The sequence below is a fragment of the Hibiscus syriacus genome, unplaced genomic scaffold (genome assembly GCF_006381635.1).
Source record: "Hibiscus syriacus cultivar Baekdansim isolate YM2019G1 unplaced genomic scaffold, ASM638163v2 tig00110226_pilon, whole genome shotgun sequence".
NCBI classification, from domain to species: Eukaryota; Viridiplantae; Streptophyta; class Magnoliopsida; order Malvales; family Malvaceae; genus Hibiscus; species Hibiscus syriacus.
This window is the reverse complement of record NW_024062637.1, coordinates 370616-394903: the sequence shown is the minus strand read 5'-3', so window position 1 is coordinate 394903 and position 24288 is coordinate 370616. Positions and strand designations below refer to the sequence as shown.

The 24288-nt window shown below is 36.9% G+C and overlaps 1 protein-coding gene and 1 pseudogene across 1 annotated transcript; one reads left to right on the top strand and one right to left on the bottom strand.

Moving 5' to 3' along the window:
* Positions 1 to 1943: 1943 nt before the first annotated feature.
* Positions 1944 to 3331, top strand: LOC120114473 (annotated as a pseudogene).
* Positions 3332 to 21584: 18253 nt separating this feature from the next.
* Positions 21585 to 24086, bottom strand: LOC120114474 (protein SEH1-like). The gene is made up of 8 exons (XM_039135373.1): positions 23854 to 24086; positions 23633 to 23744; positions 23455 to 23552; positions 23278 to 23355; positions 22968 to 23123; positions 22588 to 22700; positions 22272 to 22398; positions 21585 to 21804 (listed from the first exon to the last, which is right to left on the bottom strand). The coding sequence occupies exons 1-8, from the start codon at positions 24010 to 24012 to the stop codon at positions 21673 to 21675; spliced, it is 975 nt and encodes a 324-aa protein (XP_038991304.1). The 5' UTR covers positions 24013 to 24086; the 3' UTR covers positions 21585 to 21672.
* Between the last annotated feature and the right edge of the window lie 202 nt (positions 24087 to 24288).

Here is a 24288-nt window from a genome sequence, read left to right as displayed (position 1 = left end):
AATTTTAAAATTTTATATGTTTCCTATGTGATTTTTTAAAAAACTGATATATATGAACCGGGTATACAAGACCTAAAAATACGAGTACCTGAATTTTATAAGTACACAAACTTAACGTGCTGAGATACATACCAATAAATATACTACCCGGAGAATCGGTACCCGAAAATGTAATATCCGATTTTGAATACCCCTAATTTAAATCTCTGGCCACTGATTAAATATGATTATATAAATCTCCGCACGCACACAATTGGCAGGGATCTGAACCCTCTCTCCCTCGACTCTATCAACGTATTACAACCCATTTAGATTCTATATATTGATAGTAGATCGGTTCTTGAATGAATTTATTCTGTTTCACATTAGATTCTTGGAAAGCTTTCAATTTTTTTGGATCACCACTGAGCAGGTAGTTGCTAAAATTGGAATTGCCATAGTTTCTTCTGCTGGGATATTTCACAACTGATCCTAAAATTATTTATTATCGTTTATGTTGACTCTTCTTTATAAAACTTCCCTCAACTATTTCTGGTCAGATTCCTTTTTCCCAATTACTACCCCCATTAAATTCAAAGATAGCTTTGCCTTTGGGTAGTCCTCCCTCGTATTTTCCCTTTCTTGGATATGGTTTTGGTGTATTGATTTGGATTTGAAGGGAAGGCATTTGGTGATGCTAATGATGGCATTCTTATAATTAAATTAAGATTTTAGGATCAAACGGATAAATTTATTAAATTATCTTAAATAATAACTAAAATTAATGAAGTCTTTAAATATATTATTATACAATTTTTAATTTTTTTTATAAGTTTGGGATGAATACAAGATAATATTTATTTAAAGATTGACTCAATCATTTGACAATGAATATTTATATTCTTGACATACGCCATACTCCAACTTGAGGTGTTTGATTCACACAAAAATTTTAATTTATATAATTTACATTAATGATTGATTAACATCAAAATGAAATATTAATTAATGATCATAATAGAGTCAAATAAGTATGAACTAACTTTTTTTTCTGACAAGGATGAAGTGTAGACAAACTAGATAATTTACTCAAAAATATTTTAATTTATTTAATTTGCGAGTTTCACATGGAAGACCCAACGAACACATTAAATTCATAAAGTTGAAATCTGTTTTAAATTATTGAACTTGTCAGTGACAGGAGGGGGCAACCAATTCCATTTGCCAATAGCATTTGGCGTAGGAAAAGCTTAACTAACTCCATAAATAAATATGATAAAATGATACAAGTGAAGTCAACCCTCTATTTTATTACTCCATAAAACAGACAACTGTGTCTGCAGAGAAGGGAACTATAAGCAGTCGAGTAGAGGACCAGCTTCCTGTACAGAACAAACAACCATAGATCGATCGGTCCAAGCTCGAATAAGATATTTTAGATATAATTAATGGTAAAAAAGCTTTTTTTTTAAAAAAAAAAATTGTAAACTTTAAATTTTGTTTGTAAAATGAGGAAAGAAATTCAGTGTACGTAAGCGCTCTTTATTTGGCGACATGATAAAAGCGTAAAGGGCAGAGCAATAACGCGGAATATGGTTTGAAATTTCTTTGGTCCAACTCTCCTGTTCAGCTTCAAAGCTGACTTCCTCTTCTTAACCCTAATCATTCGTGTCCCACAAACAAGGGCAAGCGAAAATGGGTCCATTTTACAAGCGTAGAATTGGTCAGAATTTGGAGTTTGGACCATCACATGACCAAATACTGCTCACTCGTCTCTGCTGAATAACTCGTTTTCGTTCAGTCAAACTTCAAACTTTCTACATTTCAACAACCCTTTTCTCCCTTTAAAACCCCCCACCCTTCAGTTCCATCTTCAAAAAATATCAAACCCTTTGAATTTCCCACTCTTTCTAAGCAAGAACAAGTTCCAACAGTTCAAGTTTTGGGTTTACATAATCGAACTTCTCTCATTCAGGCCAACTTCCATGGTTGTTGTTGCTTCTTGCTCTTCTCCAGTCAGGTTATTTCAGTCCCTTTGGCTGCTTCTGTTTGTGTTCCTCAGGGGAAAGCTTCTGCTCCTCGATAACCAAATCCTTCAACATATCTTTCTGTGAGAGACAAAAAAATGGAGCATAGATGGAACTGGGAGCAGGGGTCACTGGCGAGTGAGCTGATTCAAGGACTTGAGTCGGCGAAACAGCTAAGTTTCAGTTGGATACATCATCTTCTGCTGAATCCACGGACTTGTTAGTAAAGAAGATTTTGTCTTCCTATGAGAAAGCTCTTCAGATTTTGACATCTGGTGTGCCAGAGTCGCCACTGTCCATCAGTGGCAGCCCTCGGAGTGAAGATTTAGGTAAGGACAATCGGGACACCAGAGATGTCTCAAAGAAGAGGTGAATTCTGGAAGCTACAAGCTCTACTTCTTGTATGTTATTACTTATTTATGAAGTTCATCTGATGCTAAAGCTGGGTTTTGCAGAAAGATGTTGCCGAGATGGACGGATCAAGTGAGAATTACTAGTGAAAGCCTGTTGGAAGGAACTCATGATGATGGCTACAGTTGGAGAAAATATGGCCAAAAAGACATCTTGGGAGCCAAATATCCTAGGTCACTAGTCTTTTTCCTTAACAATATGACCTAATCATTGGCTAAACGCCATATTGATTAGTAAAAAAAATCATGTTTTATTCTTCTGCAGAAGCTATTACCGATGCACGTACCGGCACACTCAGGATTGTTGGGCAACAAAGCAAGTCCAGAGATCAGATGAAGATCCCACCATATTTGAGGTCACTTACCGGGGAGCTCACACGTGTGGACATGGAAACCAGATGGCTCCAACATCTGCATCACCAAACAAACAAGAACATAAATCGATCAACTTAACAATAACCGACAATTGCAATCGCTCTTAAGTCTTCGAAACGGCCTACGGGTCGACACGAAGGGGTTGGACAATAAAGAGATGGTGTTGGCACCTTCTTTTTCATTTCCTTCAACATCATTCGGGTTGCTAAAGAGTGAAAACCATAGCTTTTCACCTTCAGGAGTACTTGATAACAACAATATCTTAAGCAGCTTTTCTTCGCCATTTATGTCCCCTGCTGCTACATCTGAGTTAAACTACCTTTCGGCTTCGCAATCTCAGACGAACACTTTGGAGTGATTCTCGATACACAAAATTCCGAATCTGATCTTAAGGGATTGATTTCAGCCAACACTTCAACCACCAACTCTCCAATTATGGACTTGGATTTCTCACTCGATCAAGTGGAGTTGGATCCAAACTTCCAATTCGATGCCGCGGGATTTTTTTCCTAATTCTTTTCTTACATTCGAAATAAAGAGTGAAAGGTAGATGTAGAACTGAGGTTCCGTTGACCGGATTAGCAGGTTGCATCTGTTCACTCTAGCTTTGTCTTTTGCTAGAAGCTTTTGTACAATACATAAGTCTCTTCCAATTTACTGTTTGCAAGATGTTTCTTCTGATAACAAGTTTTGACATTATTGTTATTATTATTATTTGAGCGTTGTTGATTTTTTTTTATTAATCTAAAATAAGTATAAGACAATATCCGTTAAAAATAACTTTCAATCATTTGACATTAAACTCTCACATCTCTGATATTTATAACAATTTTTTTATTATTGAGATCGCTTAACTCGTTTCATTATTGTCGAAACGACTTTTTTCTAAAAGGTGAAAAAGGTGAGATTTTGAAAACCACATTAATTCTTAATTGTCTCTTTTTAATTTAAAACAAATGCGATTTTTAAAAACTCTCGTTTTGAAAATTTTTGAATTTCCTTTACGATCGAAAAATACAGTTCGAAGAGTCGCCACCAATCTTTGATTAGGGTGTGATTAGACACAAAAAAATGTTTGCTATTTTAAATAAAAATTAATTTTAATTAAAACAACAAATTAAGGTCTGTGTTACCAAAATCCGAGTTCGGGAGTCGGTTACGTGTGGGGAAGGATTAGCACCCCCACAACGCCCTAAATCGGTACCTAGTCGATTAATTAACATCCTTGCATTGAACTTTACAAATTCGAATTCAATTTGATTTTTGATCCCATAAATCAAAGATATAAATTTGAAAACATTCAAAAACACTCAAAATAATTAAATTAAAATTACCAAATCATTTTAGAAAGATAAAGAATGTTCGATTATTTACAAATATCGAGACCAGATCTTAAAAGTTATAACAACCTTTTCTCGATAAATTTAAATAAACGAACATTTCTTTTTCTTTCGTTCCCAAATTTTAGAATGATGAATCAATTTTTAGGGGTCATTAATGGGATACACTTTTATTTTAAAATCATTAAAAGCGGACCTCAAATCAGTTATGACTGCCCGCTTAAAACAATTTTAAATTAAAAGGGTATTATCCTTAGTCCGATTATGTAATAGGTCGAGTTATGCACGTGAGGCTATTATACAAATTGTACAAAAAAAATGGATGTCATGCGAAAATTAATTAAACAAAATTAAAAATGTCATACAACGTGACATACAAAAATTATATACATACATTTTAAAATTAAAAATTATAAATCATGCATATTAACATATAATGTACAAGTGTGACTCAAATATAAAAACAAAAACATAGCATACTAAACTATAGATTTTCGCAAAAGATATATACATATTAGAATTAGGACTAAATTTAAATAAATGTAAAATTCGGCATACAAATCAAAAATAAACCAGAGATTTAAATGAAAACACATTCATAAAGGTGACTAAAATGTAAAAGTCACTTAAACATGGGGAATTGGAAACTAATTTACCCTTTTGGCTTCAATGACTAAACAAATCTCATACCTCATACCTGAAAACCCCAAATTATCTAATATAAATCCAAAACAAATTAAACCTAAACTAAATAATTAAACCTAAACTAATCCTATGCAACTCCACCAACTGCTCAAGCCTTCTCTCTTTCCTGATCTCTTCTTCATGCGACAAAACTTATCTCTTCTTCATGCGAGAAAACCAGGAATAAAGACGACCACCATCACTTTGAACCCCCGACAACCTAAAACCCTTTCTAGACCTCCCAAAGATCATTTCTCTCGTAATCCAATTACCCAACGTTGCTTACATCTTAAGGAGGAAAAGTGAATACCTTCGACAACTAGAGGGTACCACGACTCCGGCGAAGAAACAAAGGTCTTTGGTGAAGGAAAATGTAAGGTTCTTGAACAAGATACTACTTTTGGTTCGTTCTTGTGTTCTCTCGATTTTTTTATGGTTCCTCTTCTCTCGTCATAACCCTAGACTAAACCCCAAAAAGAAGAAATCAAACCCGAATATCCCAAGAACTCCGACCTCTCAACCGCTAAAGCTCGACAATCCTATATCTGGTGATGAATTCCTCTCTAGGCAGTAGACCTTGAATGAACTAGGTAAATGAACTAGCACCTCTCCCTTCCATTTTACTATTTCGAAACGAAAAAGAAATCTAAAAAGGTTTCACCTTTTGTTTTCTTATTTTCTTGATTTTGTACAGCTTTGTTTCTTTGGTTTTTCGATTAGGAGAATTAGAAATAAAAAATGATGCCTTACTTTCGATCTATGCTTGGTTATTTCTGTACATTGCTTTGAAAATGAAAATAATAATAATAATAATAAAGAATATGCTACTGTAAATAGGAATAAAGAAAAAAACTTGATATAAATGTATCTGGATGCTAGGAAAAAGAAATCCTCTGTTTCTATTGCTTGTATCCTTTGAATCTGGAAAATCCGTTTACACGCCTTGTTCTTTTTTCTTTGTATGTGTTCTCTCTTTACTTTTTCTGTGGTTTTTTCTGGTTACCCTCCTTTTTATTTTTTTGTGATGGTTGATAATCTATGATAATTCCTCCTCCTTTTTTTCTCTGATGTTTGATCCCCACGTGATGTCTATAGTTTCTGATGGTTTCCAGTAGTTAAAAAAAAACTGACCTCTCTTGATAATTACTTACTAACCCTTCTCATAACTGCCTTTGATTTCCATGTTGGGCTTCCAATTAGTTTGGTCACGGGCTAGATCCTTTAGGGCTCCAACTTAATCTACATGTAACTCGTATTGGATCTAGAACTCGAACGGAGTCCCCGGACGAAACCGAGCATCTACAGCTACCCCTCTTTGTTCATTGTCGTGTAACGAGAATATAACAAAGATCAAAAGATGATTGAGTTTTTCCGGTTCTACGAGCTCCAAAAGATTAAAGCACTTCATTGTTACTTCGGGATAAATGAAACTTGAAAAATCTTCAAATGATAAGTCTGCTCCCTATTCCTTCAGGGAGTATAAGACTCGATCAATCTTCAATAAACGGGTCCGCTCCCTATTCGCTCAGGGAGTATAGAACTCGAACAATCTTCATAAAATGGGTCCGCTCTCTATTCCTTCAGAGAGTATAGAACTCGAACAATCTTCAACAAACGAATCCGCTCTCTATTCCTTCAGAGAGTATAGAACTCGAACAATCTTCAATAAAATGGGTCCGCTCTCTATTCCTTCAGAGAGTATAGAACTCGGAAAATCTTCAATAAATAGGTCCACTCCCTATTCCTTCAGAGAGTATAGGACTCGATCTTCATAAACTGAGTTTGCTTCACTAATCTTCCGTGAAGGCTTACAGATGGTTTGCTTCACTACTCTTCCGTGAAGGCTTAGATTGACCTGTTTCGAATGTCCAACCTGAAAATCAAACATTACCAATCATTAATGTATGTTTGAAAATATTATATTCAAAAATTTAAAATTTGATAAAATTTCTAAAATCATCTCCATCATGAAAACTTGTCTGAAAGCCATTGGATATTTGAATTTGCTTTGACTCAATTTTCGTATGAACATCATTCTTGTCAAAATCTCAAGACCAGTTATTTTCATTTCGATGGTTCAATATCTTCAATCTCCAACTATCATTGGGAAACCTGCATATGCTTAAGTCATCATGCAATTATGAGTGCCATGATCCTATTCATGCCTAAATGTATGCAAATATGCAATTTGATGCATTTTCTTCTTCGAAGGAACTCCATCTCCTTTTGATCTTGATGAAACTCGGTTTCATCTTGGGTACAAAACATTTGACCAGTTCACTCCAGTTGACAATATGAATACCATATCTTTCGGTTTAACAGGACCTTGACTTCTTTCTTTCTTGAAACCCACTAATACCCATGACCAACTTCTTGATAAATGAAAATATCCTTGGGTCGTCTTTTAATGGCCGAGATTTCTTATGAATTCCAAGATTTTAGTTTCCCATAGCCACACAAACTTACATGTTTAAGCCATTGTCAGCTTCATAATACCTGTATTTTCCAAAACCTTTTGCACAATAATACAAAACAATCTTATGTACTTCAAGTTAAGTTATATGTTTTAACCTTTCAAAATAAGATGCTTGCAAAAGAAAAATTAACAAGAAAATACATCTCTTTATTTATATAATTCAAAGAATTTTTAGGTAATTTCATGGCAAACTTTTAACTGGAAACAGTAAAAGAACAAAAGAGTAGGCGTCTTCAAATATCAATAATGCAAATGCTTTTGAACTGGCACGCCGTTAGAATGACTCTAGTATAGCTTCTGTCGAAAGGATCTCCAAAATTGTGATGATGCTTAAGAATGTGAAGCTACTTCTAAACTCCCAAATCTCCTTCATTGGATGCCCTAAACCAGTATTGAATCTCATGTGCATTCAATTTCTCTCTTGATTATTTCCATCGAGACTCATTAATCTTTGGTCTCAACCCTGATCGTCAACTGTCAATGTTACTAACCATGTCAAGAGCTCTTTCCACTTCCAAAATCAATTCAGTACCTCCACCATGCATGAATTCTAAATTTAAACAAAACTCAAGTCGCCCTTTGCGGGTTTTCAACTTGAGACCTCCTTTGGTTCCAAGACGCCCTTTTCGAGTTTTCATCTTGAACCCTCCTTTTATTTCTTTTCTTCTTCTTTTTTTAATTTTTTTTTTCATTTTTCATTTTTCATTTTTCATTTTTCATTTTTTTACCCTTTTTTATTATTTTTCTTTTTTCTCATTTTTCTTTTCTTCTTTTTCTTCTTCTCATTTTTATTATTATTATTTTTTCATTTTTTTCATTTTTTTCATTTTTCCTTTTTCTCTTTTATTTCTTCTTCAAGCGAAATATCTCTTAACAGCGTCGGAATTCACTGGATATGGTAATTTTGATCCGTCCATTTCAGTTAGGACTAGAGCTCCCCCAGAAAAGGCCTTCTTGACAACATAAGGTCCTTCCCAATTGGGCATCTATTTTCCTCTGAAATCCTTCTGAATAGGCAAAATCCTTTTAAGCACACAATCTCCCTCAAGGAATTCTCGAAGGCGAACTTTCTTACCATGTGCCCGTATCATACGTTTTTGGTACATCTGACCATGACAAATAGCTTTCAATCTCTTTTCTTCAATTAAATTCAATTGGTCGTACCTAGCTTGTACCCATTCTGCCTCATTGAGCTTTACCTCTAACAAAATCCAAAGTGAGGGAATTTCCACCTCAATAGGTAAGACAGCTTCCATCCCATAAACCAAAGAAAACGGAGTTGCCCCAGTTGAAGTCCGTACTGAAGTTCGATAAGCAAATAGAGCAAAGGGCAACTTCTCATGCCAATCTTTATAGGTCTCAGTCATTTTCTCTATGAGCCTTTTGATGTTCTTATTGGCCGCCTCTACTGCCCCATTCATCTTCGGGCGATAAGTGGTGGAATTATGATGCTTTATTTTGAAATGTTTACAGATCGAGTTCACCATCTTATTATTTAAATTCAACGCATTATCGGAGATAATCCTCTCGGGCAAACCATATCTACAAATGATCTCTTTCTTCAAAAATTTGCATATTGTAGACTGGGTAATATTTGCGTAAGAAGCTGCTTCTACCCACTTAGTGAAGTAATCTATGGCTACCAGAATGAAGCGATGACCATTTGAAGCTTTGGGCGAAATTTGTCCAATAACATCCATGCCCACATTGAGAATGGCCACGTCGTTGTCATTACATGCAATGGATGAGGAGAAGTATGTATCTTATCTCCATAAATATGAAATTTGTGACATTTTCGGGCAAAATTAATACAGTCTGTTTCCATAGTTGACCAATAATACCCAAATCTCATAATCTGCCTAGCCATAGCATGCCCATTAGCATGGGAACCACATATTCCTTCATGCACTTCTTCAAGAATCAACTTGGCTTCTTTCGTGTCCACACACCTTAACAAGACCTGATCCAGACTTTTCTTGTATAGAGTCTCACCATCAAGCACATACCCTGATGCCATTCTTCTAATGGTTCTTTTATCAATCTCAGTGGCCTGTTCTGGATAACTCTGATACCTTATATATTGCAAGATATCATAATACCAGGGGTTTTCATCTTCTTCCTCTTCAATATTAAAACAATGGGCTGGATACTCATAAGCCTTCATTTCAATGGGCATCATATTTGAATGCTCGCTCATCTTAAATACCGCTGCCAGTGTGGCTAAGGCATCTGCCATTTGATTCTCTTCTCTGGGGAGGTAATTGAAAGTTACTTCTTCAAATTCTTCAACAAGTTCCATAACCAACTTATGATATTCTACAAGCTTGGGATCTTTTGTCTCCCATTCTCCCCTGAGCTGGTATATTACCAAAGCTGGATCTTCATATACTTTAAGCATTTTTACTTTGCGTTCAACAGCAGCTCTAAGACCCAGAACACAAGCTTCATACTCGACCATATTGTTTGTACAATCAAAATTAAGCCGACTGGTAAAAGGATAATGCTCTCCTTCTGGTGAGACCAAAATTGCCTCGATTCCATGTCCCATGGCATTTGAAGCACCATCGAAGTTCAACTTCCAATATTTGCTAGTGGATGCAACTGCTTCTTCTACCGAAATAGCCATTAAATCTTCATCTGGGAAATCAAAGCTCAACGACTCATATTCTTCCGAAGCCCTACTTGCAATGAATTCCGTTATAGCACTTCCTTTAATTGCCGTCTGGTTTACATACTGGATGTCAAACTCGGACAATAAGATATGCCAACGAGCTAATCTTCCAGATAATGCAGGCACACCCATTAGATATTTCAAGGGATCAAGCTTGGATATAAGCCAAGTAGTATGATACAACATATATTGTCTAAGCCTTCGGGTAGCCCATACTAAAGCGCAACACAACTTTTCAATGGGTGAGTATCTTGTCTCACATTCAGTGAACTTCTTGCTGAGATAATAAATAGCCCTTTCTTTCTTTTTAGTTTGGTCATGTTGCCCCAGCACACACACCCCATTGAATTTTCATAAACTGACAAATAAAGAATCAAGGGTTTGCCTGAGATGGGTGGCGCTAAGATTGGAGTGCTCGACAAATATCTTTTCACTGCTTCAAAAGCTTTTTGGCAATCCTCATTCCATTCCCCTGAGTTATTCTTGCGAAGAAGGTGGAATATGGGATCACACTTTTCAGTCAACTGCGAAATAAACCGAGCTATGTAATTCAATCTCCCCAAAAATCCTCTGACTTCTTTTTGTGTTCGTGGGGGTGGCAAGTCTTGAATAGCTTTTACTTTATCTGGGTCTTTTCAATTCCTTTTTGGCTTACTACGAATCCCAATAATTTCCCAGATGTCACCCCAAAAGTACACTTATTTGGGTTGAGTTTTAGCTGGCATCTTCTTAGTCTTTTAAAAAGCTTTCTCAAATTCCCAATATGTTCTTCCTCTGTCTTAGCTTTGACAATCATATCATCGACATAAACTTCTATCTCTTTATGCATCATGTCGTGAAATAACGTCACCATGGCCATTTGATATGTTGCCCCGGCGTTCTTCAATCCAATCGACATTACTTTATAACAAAATGTTCCCCACATGGTAACGAATGTCATCATTTTTTCCATATCTTCAGGGTTCATCTTAATTTGATTGTAGCCAGAGAAACCATCCATAAAAGAGAACAAAGAATTTCCAGCAGTATTATCCACTAGCGTGTCTATATGTGGCAAAGGAAAATTATCTTTTGGACTAGCTCGGTTGAGATCCCTGTAGTCGACACACATTCGAACTTTTTCATCCTTCTTCGGTACTGGGACAATATTCGCCACCCATTCAGGATATTTAGCCACTTTAAGAAACCCTGCATCAAACTGTTTTTTCACTTCCTCTTTAATCTTGAGCAGCATCTCGTGTCTAATTCTTCTCATTTTTGTTGTACCGGTTTACATTCAAGCTTTATTGGCAGTTTGTGAACAACCAGTTCTGTATCTAAACCCGGCATATCTTCGTATGACCAAGCAAACACATCTTTGTATTCTTGAAGCAATTCTATCAGATCTTGTCGACCTCCAACTGACAGAGTGATACCAATCTTTACTTCTCTCTTATCATCATCTGTCCCCAAATTCAAAATCTCAGTAAGCTCTTTATGAGGCAGAATCTGCTTATCTTCATTCTCCACCATTTTCAGCAATTCAAAAGGTAGTTCACATCCCTCATCATCATCACATTCCTCGATTTCCCCTTGACATATAGGCTTCTCGAAATCAATCTCCGGGTCAGAGTCATTAGCATTCATATTATTGATATCTGAGCTCCTGAAAAAATAATGAAAGAGATGATATATATACATATATACATATGGAAGGATCTTTTCCCATATAAATAAATAGAAATAAATAAATACATACATATATACAACAAATAATGAATGAATGAAATGCATGGGAGAATGTTTGCCATTTGGAACTAACAAAAATGCATCTTTTATTGAAAGCAAGAAAAAGCAAACAGCTTAACCCTTTACATAAAATCACTTATTGCCCCAGGGTATGAACAACAGGGAGAAAGTTCCAGTGCATTACTCTGTAAAAGATTTGTAAACTACAGGCAGTTCTTCCGCGGTCCAATTGTTCAACACGAAGCCCGGCGGTGCAGGATAAATGCCCATAACTCTCATTTCCTCAAATTCATCATCAGTTATAACGTTAATGCCTAAATCTCCCAAGGCATCCTCAACCATCACCTCAGTGTTCCTTGAATTCCCTTGAAACATATACCCTCCAGATATGAAAATGTTGCTCAACGGCGGGAAGGTCATGGGTTCCCAGCTAAGGTCTTCACCAGCCAATCTGGCCTTTCTCATTTCCTGACCCTTCTTAATTCCCCTCAGCTTATCCCTCGGAGTTGGCTGATACCCCAAGCCAAATCGATCTCTTTTAGTAACAGGGCATATTGGATTCACTGGTCCTTGTAACTGACTTCCTAACCCTTTCCCAACTTTTTCTCCTCTCCCAAGGGTCAGCTTGAGTCCCATTTTGGTACAATTTGACAGTCTAGGCTTTGGTATCTTCCTGCCTTCAGCCACAAATGTAGCATTGACAAACTCCAATGATCTGAAAGAACACTCGACCGCTTGCTCATCCACTTCAATGTACGGAGCAGTAGTAGAAACAGAAGCAATAATGTCCTCTTTAGCATGAATACATACCAACCTTCCATCAATCACAAATTTCAGTCTCTGGTGCAATGTGGACGGAACTGCGCCGGCCTGATGAATCCAAGGCCTTCCCAACAAACAATTGTACGTAGGCATAATGTCCATTACGAGAAATTCTACTTAATAAGTTGCTGGACCAATATTCAGAGGAACATCAATCTTTCCCAACACTTCTCTTTTAGTCCCATCGAAAGCTCGAACCACACTTTGACAGGTTCTCATAAGTGTACTATCTAATGGAAGCTTTTTTATAGTCACTAAGGGCATCACATTCAAAGATGAACCATTATCAACCAAGACCCGAGACAACACATGCCCTTTACATTCAACTGTAATGTGCAAAGCCTTCTAACTACCAATCATCCCAGAAGGGATCTCATCCTCAGAAAAAGATAAAAAATTATCAGCTTGTATATTGGAAACTAACTGGTCCAACTTTTCAATGGGCAACTCTTTCGGAACAAAAGTCTGGTTCAAAACCTTTAACAGAGCATTCCTATGGGCCTCTGAACTCAAAAGTAATGATAAAACTGAAATACGGGCAGACAACTTGTGTAACTGTTCAATAACACTGTACTTACTGTGTTTTAGAAACTTCAAAAATTCTACCGCTTCACTCTCGGTTACTAGTTCAATGATAACAAGCTTATCTTCTTCTATCTGCACATCAACCTTTTTCCCCTTATCAACTGCAACCTTCTTCTCAGACTCTTTAGGTGGATTAAGAGAATAACATCTACCACTTCTAGTAAAGCGTCCCACCTCATCTACTTCCTCATTTTCTTTTGTTACATCTCCCATCTGGCAATCATATCTCCAAGGTACTTGTTTATTATCCCGATATGGGAATGGAGATGGAGGTGTAATAACCACTTTCGGGGCTATCTTCTCAGTAACTCGATTCTTGGGAGTAATAATTAGGGGACAACTGGAATTGTAAACCCCTTTAGATGATCCTTCTGAAGTGCAAACTTTCACTTCCTCTTCTTCAACAATCTCTTTAAAGAACTCAATTTCTTTACTGTCCATCATGTCTTGTACCAAAGATAGGAAGTCAGGACATTGCTGAATATTGTGTCATTCACTGTTATGATACTGACATACCTCTCCACTGTTAAACTGTTCAACCACCAAACTGGGCTTCAACCATCCTACCTTAACCATCTGGCACCATACCCAACTCATAGGTGATACACCTCACTAACATTCCTTACAATTATTTTTCCTCTCTCTTCAGTAATCGCGTTAACTCCTGCCCCTGCATGGCTTGGCAACGGATTCTGAGCTATATTCGACTGCTCACTGTCACCAAAGTTGATGGAATTCCTCGTTCTCAAAGCTTGGACAACCTTCTTAAAAGCAGTACAATTCTCAATGGAATGCCCGGGGTTCCCTGCATGGTACTCACACTGAGCACTAGCATCATACCATTTGGGAAAAGGAGGTTGCATTGGTGTCACGTGATACGACGAAACCACATGTCGATCATACAAAATCTGAAACAATTCCTTATAAGTCATCAGAATTGGATCAAATTGAGGCCTCTCTCTCCTCTGGTCCCTTGCCCCTTGTCTATTGTCATTTTGTGTTGATGACCCTGCTCCTTGAGGACGGGAAACAGTGATGTTATTAGAATCGTACTGCCTCACATTACTGACTTCGTTTTCCTTTTTCCTCGTTGGTGGCCTCTTACTAGACTCTCCTCCTTCGAGCTTTCCACTCTTAATCCCCATTTCAATCATTTCTCCTGCTGTAACCACATCAACAAAACTTCGATAAGGATTACCGATAAGATCCGAGAAAAAAGGAGCCCTTAAGGTATTGACAAAAAGCATATTTGTTTCCTCCTCTTCCAATGGCGGGTGGACTTGCACCGCTACACCTTTCCATATTTGAGCATATTGTCTAAAACTCTCGTTAGACTTCTTTTCCATTCCTTGCAACATCATCCTGTTGGGCCTAACATCTTTCACATGTTTGTATTGCTCAAGAAAAGACTTAGCCAAGTCTTTTCATGATTTAATATTAGCTCTACTCAGCTGGTTATACCACCGGATTGCCGAGCCAGTTAAGCTTTCCTGAAAGCAATGTATCAACAATTGATCATCCCCTATATATCCGGTCATCTTTCTACAAAACATTGTGATATGCGCAGAGGGGCACCTGGTACCATCAAACTTCTCAAAGTCAGGAACCTTGAACTTTGGAGGCAAGACCAAATCAGGAACTAGACTTAACTCCTTTGCGTCAAATCCATAGACACTAGTATCTTCCTTCATGGCTCTAACTTCTCTTTCTAGTTGTTTCCATTTCTCTTCCAGTGGATCGTTTTGGTTTTTCTTGGCTTCTTCATCAAGGTCCGGAACTTGATGATATTGATGTTCTTCCTGATACAAACTAGATCCAGGCTGTACGTTAACAGAAGCACCGACTGGATTAATGTGTACCTTCCCGACATGAACAGGGGTCACTTGAACGTTCTGAGATTGTTCTGGGGTTAACCCTGGATGATGAAGTGGGTCCTCAATTACACCTTCTGGCATAGGGCTTTTTCCATGTTCTGGATTTCTTCCTTCCAACATACTCGCAAACTTGGTAAACATCTCATTTTGGGCATTCATCATATCTTCTTGCATTTTCTTGCTATTATCTTGTAACTCCAACTGAGCCTTCTCAATTTGGGCAAGTTTTTCCTCCATAACTTTCTTCCTGGTTCTGTAGATATGCTTGGGATTTTCCAGTATTACTCTGTCACAGAGTCATTTTGTTATCGCTGATATTTATTAATGAATATGAAACATATGATTATGAATTAATAAAATGCGATGCAAAAATTTAAATGTATTAAAAATGCATATGCAAAATGCAGGGTGTTGATCCTGGAACGACTCCTTAGAACAACTCTTTATATTAGAACGACGTTCAATTACAAAGTTGAAACATATCACAAATAAATCTGCACCATCTCTCCTATTTGTTGTACATGTGCTAGCAACTCCACGATCTTCTGGTTTTCTTTAGCCTCGGGATCCAGTTCTTCAGTCACATCAGCAACTTCCTCGGATAAAATGACCAAATATTGAGCTATTCTCTGCGCGTGTCCTAAGTAACAAGCAATAAGGTCTTCTCTTTGCTTAACTCTCGCCTGAGCTCGCTCCCATCGAAAACGCCATTGTATATCCCCCTCATGAGGAACTATCGATAGCTCACTTGCCTGCCTCTGAAAATCTTGAACCATAGCTTCAAGCTCACTCACTTGTTTTTTCAAACTCTCCACTTCCCCACGGCTTGAGCTACATTCCTTGTTTCGGTATTGTCATAATGTAGTCTCTAAACCCTGAAATCCTCTCCTTCAACTTCTCGTTATGGGCTTGACTCTCTTGTAAATGCTGCTCTAAAGAATCATTTTCTTTCGATAAAATCTTCACTTGGTGTCTGCTTTGCTTGAGCTCTTCTTGACTCTCTCCGGCTACTCTTTTGAGGCTCGCCACCTCTTGCCTCAATTCGACAGACTTACTCGAGCTAGAACCTACCTGAGCTTTTACCATTTGCTGATAAGTTGACCGAAGATCGTCAAAATCTAGCCGAAGTTGATTCTCTATTTTTTCAATTCGATCTGCTCTACTCTTCTGAATGTCAATCTCCAATCCCTTTTGATACACTTCATCTTCCAGCTTCTGCAAAGTCATTCTCCATTGTCTCTTCTACTTCGAAATCGCACTTAGCTAACTCTAATGGAGATGGCACCACTCTCAACTGTTCCTCCACCGGCTGAATATTTTCAAGATTCACTATCGGGATGTTGTCATTTACTCGACCGCTTCTCCACTGCTCGTACTCTGGAGATAACTCGAGATCATAAGTGAACAGATTCACACTATGAATTTGCTTCCAAGCCTCAGCAACCCCTTTAACTTTACCCTTATACTGATCTCCTTTGAATGCAAAACCCGACCCTACCAAGTCCCATGTGGCTGGAATGAACTGCCTTGATGCATACTGTCTGGAAACTAGTAGCCGTGCATACCCAACAGAACCCCATATACCTGAAAAAGGAACCCAATCTCGCTCTCCACATCGGTAAAGTATATCAGAAAAGGTATTCCACAAAGCTCGCCACAAAATATCTCCATCTCTGATATCCTTGAAGATGACCATCCATTTTTCTTCGGTGAAGCCCCCAGGCCATTCTTTAGAAAGAAAATCCTTCAAAGGCGAAAACCCCTCTAGAAACACTCGTCCTGGTGCTCTTTCAACATGTTTGAAATGACTCAGAATCCACACTAGCAGCAAAGGCGCACATCCTATAAAGCGTCATTCTCCCTCGCGCCTACAAGAACTCAAAGACCGGAACGTCTTAGCTAAAATGGCTGGAACAAGATCCACGTGCTTGTCTAATCTTTTAAACAGGTCAACGATTGATACGTCTACATATCCTAACACCTTTGGAAAAATAACGAGCCCATAAATCCCTAAAGCAAACAAGTCAATCTTCTTTCTCTTATCAGGGTGATGATCAATTACTTCTTTCAAAGCAGCCCAAGAGATGCACTCACTGTCTCCCTTCTTCTTAATGTTTCTGACTACCCAATCTTCACTCATTCTGGTCATCAATAGTAATTTCTTCTTAAACGAATGAGTGACTGGCAGCTTGGTATATATTCTATCTATCTGGGACCTCGGACAACGGACCAAAGCTTAATACTCATCTATTGTTGGTGTCAGATCCACTCTACCAAATGTGAAACATCTATAAGCCGGGTTCCAGAACTGTGCAATGCTCTAAACAGATTTCGGTCAATAGGAACATCTAGAAGATAAGGAATATCGCCGTACAACTGATAAAACATCTCCTTATCGGATATTGTCCATCTTCCCCATATCTCCTTTAGCTCACTTAGATCATTCTGACGCAAGTTGATGTGAGTATAACCAAATAACTCTGACACGTATCCAGGCATCACGCTGTCCCCATTGCTCAGTTGGGACTGTTCCGATCACCTCAAAACATTTGCATTATCTTCAACCTCTTTCTGAGCCGTTCGTTACATATTACTGGCCTTCTATATGGATATCGATCCCAAATCAACACCATGTAATGTATAGTGCAATGCAAAATAGAAAAGAAACAAGACAAAGACAACAAGAGATCGGTTAGTAAACATAAAGCAATTAAGTCGGGATAATAATTTGTTCAAGAATCCTACCCACATGCTGGCTACCCAATCATGCTTTATCAGATCCTACCCAACATGATATCTACCCCCATGCTTTGTTATTCACAAAAATAAACCTAACCGCATGATATCTAGTTCGCATGCATTTATTCGAAAAAACGAAAATAAATGACTCAAAAAAGCTTTTCCTTGTGTACCCTCACCACGGGATTCTTAAGGTTCGGGTTAGGCTCCACCTAAGTTCAGGCTCTATGTTCACTATATGTTGGGTTATGTTCTAAAGTAATAAGTTCTCGAATTGTCCTTGTCGGTTCCCCCTTGGGCTACCGAACCCTCAATCTTGGCCCATCACAGGCTTTAGGGGATCAAGTTCAATTTCGAGGGAACACACATCCTTATGTCCATGCGGAGGTGATTACCATCACGAGGACCATAAGGCGTGAGCTCCAGGAGCGATCCACTATCCCATGCGGAGGTGAAAACCACACGAGGCCATAGTTTCTCACTCATACTTAAATAGGACGGAGCGGGGTTTTAGCTCATGTCATGATAATGCAGTTGTGCAGTGTGAGAGGAAAAGCGAAAAAACAAACAATGAAAACACTCAAAATCAATTCCTAAAACAAACAATCATTCTGAAACCATTAACAAACAGATTAGTACAACTATTTAATTGTTAATCGAATTAAATTAAAGAAATCAAAATACAAACGAAACTTATTAAAAACCAAACAAGGGATCAAAAACCAAATTAAAACAAATTTATAATTTTTAGTTGCAAAGACAATTAATTAATCGACTATCGGCCTGACTCTCTAAAAAAATTCCCCAGCGGAGTCGCCAAGTTGTCGAAACGATTTTTTTCTAAAAGGTGAGATTTTGAAAACCACATTAATTCTTAATTGTCTCTTTTTAATTTAAAAACAAATGCGATTTTTAAAAACTCTCGTTTTGAAAATTTTTGAATTTCCTTTAAGATCGAAAAATACAGTTCGAAGAGTCGCCACCAATCTTTAATTAGGGTGTGATTGGACACCCAAAAATGCTTGCTATTTTAAATAAAAATTAATTTTAATTAAAACAACAAATTAAGGTCTGCGTTACCAAAATCCGAGTTCGGGAGTCGGTTACGTGTGGGGAAGGATTAGCACCCCCACAACGCCCTAAATCGGTACATAGTCGATTAATTAACGTCCTTGCATTGAACTTTACAAATTCGAATTCAATTTGATTTTTGATCCCATAAATCAAAGATATAAATTTGAAAACATTCAAAAACACTCAAAATAATTAAATTAGAATTACCAAATCGTTTTAGAAAGATAAAGAATGTTCGATTATTTACAAATATCGAGACCAGATCTTAGAAGTTATAACAACCTTTTCTCGATAAATTTAAATAAACGAACATTTCATTTTCTTTCGTTCCCAAATTTTAGAATGATGAATCAATTTTTAGGCGTCATTAATGGGATACACTTTTATTTTAAAATCATTAAAAGCGGACCTCAAATCAGTTATGACTGCCCACTTAAAACAATTTTAAATTAAAAGGGTATTACCCTTAGTCCGATTATGTAATAGGTCGAGTTATGCACGTGAGGCTATTATACAAATTGTACAAAAAAATGGATGTCATGCAAAAATTAATTAAACAAAATTAAAAATGTCATACAACGTGACATACAAAAATTATATACATACATTTTAAAATTAAAAATTATAAATCATGCATATTAACATATATGTACAAGTGTGACTCAAATATAAAAACAAAAACATAACATACTAAACTATAGATTTTCACAAAAGATATATACATATTAGAATTAGGACTAAATTTAAATAAATGTAAAATTCGGCATACAAATCAAAAATAAACCAGAGACTTAAATGAAAACACATTCATAAAGGTGACTAAAATGTAAAAGTCACTTAAACATGGGGAATTGGAAACTAATTTACCCTTTTGGCTTCAATGACTAAACAAATCTCATACCTCATACGTGAAAACCCCAAATTATCTAATATAAATCCAAAACAAATTAAACCTAAACTAAATAATTAAACCTAAACTAATCTTATGCAACTCCACCAACTGCTCAAGCCTTCTCTCTTTCCTGATCTCTTCTTCATGCGACAAAACTTATCTCTTCTTCATGCGAGAAAACCAGGAATAAAGACGACCACCATCACTTTGAACCCCCGACAACCTAAAACCCTTTCTAGACCTCCCAAAGATCATTTCTCTCGTAATCCAATTACCCAACGTCGCTTACATCTTAAGGAGGAAAAGTGAATACCTTCGACAACTAGAGGGTACCACGACTCCGGCGAAGAAACAAAGGTCTTTGGCGAAGGAAAAGGTAAGGTTCTTGAACAAGATACTACTTTTGGTTCGTTCTTGTGTTCTCTCGGTTTTTTAATGGTTCCTCTTCTCTCGTCTTAATCCTAGACCAGACCCCAAAAAGAAGAAAGCAAACCCGAATATCGGCCAAGAACTCCGACCTCTCAACCGCTAAAGCTCGACAATCCTATTTCTGGTGATGACTTCCTCTCTAGGCAGTAGACCTTGAATGAACAAGGTAAATGAACTAGCACCTCTCCCTTCCATTTTACTATTTCGAAACGAAAAAGAAATCTATAAAGGTTTCACCTTTTGTTTTCTTATTTTCTTTATTTTGTACAGCTTTGTTTCTCTGGTTTTTCGATTAGGAGAATTAGAAATAAAAAATGATGCCTTACTTTTGATCTATGCTTGGTTATTTCTGTACATTGCTTTGAAAACAAAATAATAATAATAATAATAATAAAGAATATGCTACTGTAAATAGGAATAAAGAAAAAACCTTGATATAAGTGTATCTGGATGCTAGGAAAAAGAAATCCTCTGTTTCTATTGCTTGTGTCCTTTGAATCTGGAAAATCGTTTACACGCCTTGTTCTTTTTTCTTTGTGTGTGTTCTCTCTTTACTTTTTCTGTGGTTTTTTCTGGTTACCCTCCCTTTTTATTTTTTGTGATGGTTGATAATCTATGATAATTCTCCTCCTTTTTTTCTCTGATGTTTGATCCCCACGTGATGTCTATAATTTCTGATGGTTTCCAGTAGTTAAAAAAAACTGACCTCTCTTGATAATTACTTACTAACCCTTCTCATAACTGCCTTTGATTTCATGTTGGGCTTCCAATTAGTTTGGGCACGGGCTAGATCCTTCAGGGCTCCAACTTAATCTACACTGTAACTCGTATTGGATCTAGAACTCGAACGGAGTCCCCGGACGAAACCGAGCATCTACAATTATTATTTAAGTTAATGGTATCTTGGGATCTTAAATTATATCAAAATTTTAAATTCATCATCAAATTTTAAAATATAATTATTTTTTTGTTATAATATAATTTTATCAAGTCGTTCTATTAGTTTAACCATCTATAATGAGTATTAAATATCAACTTAGATATAGTGTGAAGCATATTTAAAATATAAGAATTTAATTATAAGCAGGTGTGTATATATATATGGGTTAACTGCACGAATGATTATATTATGTGTTTTATCCATTTTTTATCACTAATTTTAAAAAATATAAGACATGATCATACATTTAGTCTATGTTATTTACAAATTCTATCAATTTAGTCATACTTTAAATAAATTAAAATATATTTAATCTTCCAATCGAATGATGCCACATGTGCCACGTGTCACCATTCAGTTGGAGAACTAACTATATTTTAATTTAATATATTTATTTCCACCAATCAAAGAGTGAAATGTGTCACCCTTTGGTCAAAAGAAAACAAAAGAAAGCAAATTGGGACAAAAAAGATTCAAACTTTGGTCACTTAGGAAACTAAACATGTATCCAACCATTAAGCCAAAACCATTGCTTGGTCTAAAGTAGACAACATGGTGTTTGAAGACACACAATTTGGCTAGCAAAAGATAAGAGAGCAAGGATAAATAGCACGGTTTTAAAGGGGGTTAAGAAGTGGCTTCAAATACTGCTTGTTCATGCCAAGTGCCGTTCAAGTTGGATTGCCACAACCTTACTCGTCCATCGCCCCCGGTGGTAGCCAGAGTCATTCCACTCATATCCCATTCCATTTGCCACACCTGATCATCACACGGCATTATAATAATCCAACTCACCCTTTCCATGAAAACGAAAGGAATCTACCTAAATTAAAATAGGATAGCAGAACAGAGCGGAGTTCAATTCGTACTGATAATCTTTTCCTCTAGATCTTAGGTGCATTTTTCATGTCATGAATAGCCATGTTATTATAACTTCCTCCTAAATGGATGGAAGAACTCAGATCCATGAGAAACAGAAAGAAACTTTGAGGATTCTGGTGAGATAGTTTTGTATTGCTCCACTAGTAATGTAAAATTTACATTGAAGGTCAGATAAATTGTACCAGAGAGGATTTTAGATGATTTATCTCACCATCTGACAGAAAATTGCATTTATCGTGTTGGAAGTTGAACTAGAGGAGAGCGATAACTATATAAGTCATACGTAGATTAACAGAAAACAATATAGAGAGCCTCAAAAATATAATGTTTTAACTATTGAATACCTCACTGTTATGTCCAGAAAGCAATGCAACCCTCTCCATGGAGAGCCTTCCATCGAAATCGGTGGTTGATCCAACATGCCATATAGAAATTCCTTTTTGAGATGCAGAAGCTATTATCTCATATGGCCTACATCACCAAAAAGAAAACAACAGTAATCAGTTTCAACAGACAATCGAAATGTTTTGGACACTATCCCAATTCCCAGTTGAACACCGATGCAAACCATGAACTTCACATAAAAACATCTACAGTCCTACTAATAATGAATGGCTCATTAAAAAACACAATTTCGCAGAGAAAAATAATATTCATTACCGTCCAATGTTTGGAGCCCATGCAACAGAATGAACTTGATCTCCCTTTTCATCAGGCAAAGCCAACTCTGCCACCGGCAACCATCTCTGATGAGCGGGATCAAATTCCCACACCTATAAAACTCTAGAATGAGTCTAAATTAGCAATTTTAACAACTCGTCCACAGATTTATGTCAGGTCAAGAATAATGCCACCACACAAATTCTTAACATCAAAGCATAAGTTATATTTGGCTACCAGATTTGCATAGCTTTCAATAACTCAGGTATCTACATGGTATACTAGAGAGACATTGCAAGTGTGGGAACTAAATCGATTATATCCTGGTCTCATGTTATTACTGCAGAATTTACCTGTGCGGAAAACAGATTTAGTAATACCTTGGGGGAATTAAGCTGTGGTGTATTGGAATTGAAACCTAAAACAAAGCTTGATTCTTGACCTTCACCCTTTAGTGGATTCCATGAAATACATGATGTTAAGCATGAAGCTTTCCCTATTACAGAAACAGAATCTATAACATTCTGAAATTCAGCCTGTAAAATAAAACATAAGAACGTTAAAAGAAAACCATAAAGTGGATGAGTGAATGAAGTACAGACAGTATGACTGTGTCATAAAGCCTTCAAAACTGGTAAGTGGGAATAACTGGAATATCTAGAACATAGAGGGACATTTAGAATTGTTCACCTGAAGTTGCCAGTTGTTTAGTTCCAAAGGATCGAGGAGCTCAAAGACTTTCACGAAGCCGTCCGAGTAAGCAGCAACCTATGAAATACAGAGGAAAACTATGAAAAAGCCTACTCAATGCACAATAAACTATATTTGCCTACTCAACAAACAAATGAAACCAATTTTAAAGCTCACCATTTTCAAACTCGTTTGGCCGACACTAAATTGAACATCTAAAACCTTGGAGCTAGTTTTAAAGCTCCTGCATAGCTTCCATTCAAGAGGTTTTGTACCTAACAGAATTTACAATATCAATTGACATTTTCGAAATGTTATAGTCAAATCTAATCATTAAAAAGTCAGGAAAAAATACCTTCCACAAGCTCTTCCCATATTGATAAAGTCCCATCTTCTGAAATACAAGCAACAGCATCCCCATACTCTGGCGGGATCCAAGCAACCTTCACAATGCCAACTTCACAGACCTGAATCAAGGAAATAAAACTAAAAATGTTAAGACATAAAACTCAATACTTATTAAATTAGATTAAATAAATACAAAAGAAAAATGGGTATTCTTTTGTTTTGGGAGACCTTGAATTTGGAGGAGGAAGTGAATGAAGAAGACGAAGGGTCGCGTGAATCTGAAATTGAGAGATAACCATCGATGGAGCCGCAGGCTAATCTCTGGCCGCAATAGTTCCAGGCCGAGCAGGTCGTGCCTCTGTCGAGTGTCGCCACTGGTTTCTCCATGTCCGTACAATTTGTTACAGGTTCAGTTTGCTTCAAAACCCTAAGCTCAGCGGTAGGGAAGGCTTGAAAAGGGCCAAGCCTGCCCGGGATTCTGGATTTAAATATGAACCGTGGAATGGATTGACTGAGGTATTGGGCTTGAACTCTTACTATGAGAAAAGTACTTAGAAAACACTAATTAGCTAGATATGTTCTTAATAACCTAATTGCTACACTAATCTAATTAATAGTTACTACTTAGGTTAATCTAAATAATGAAATTGGAAGCTTATTAAT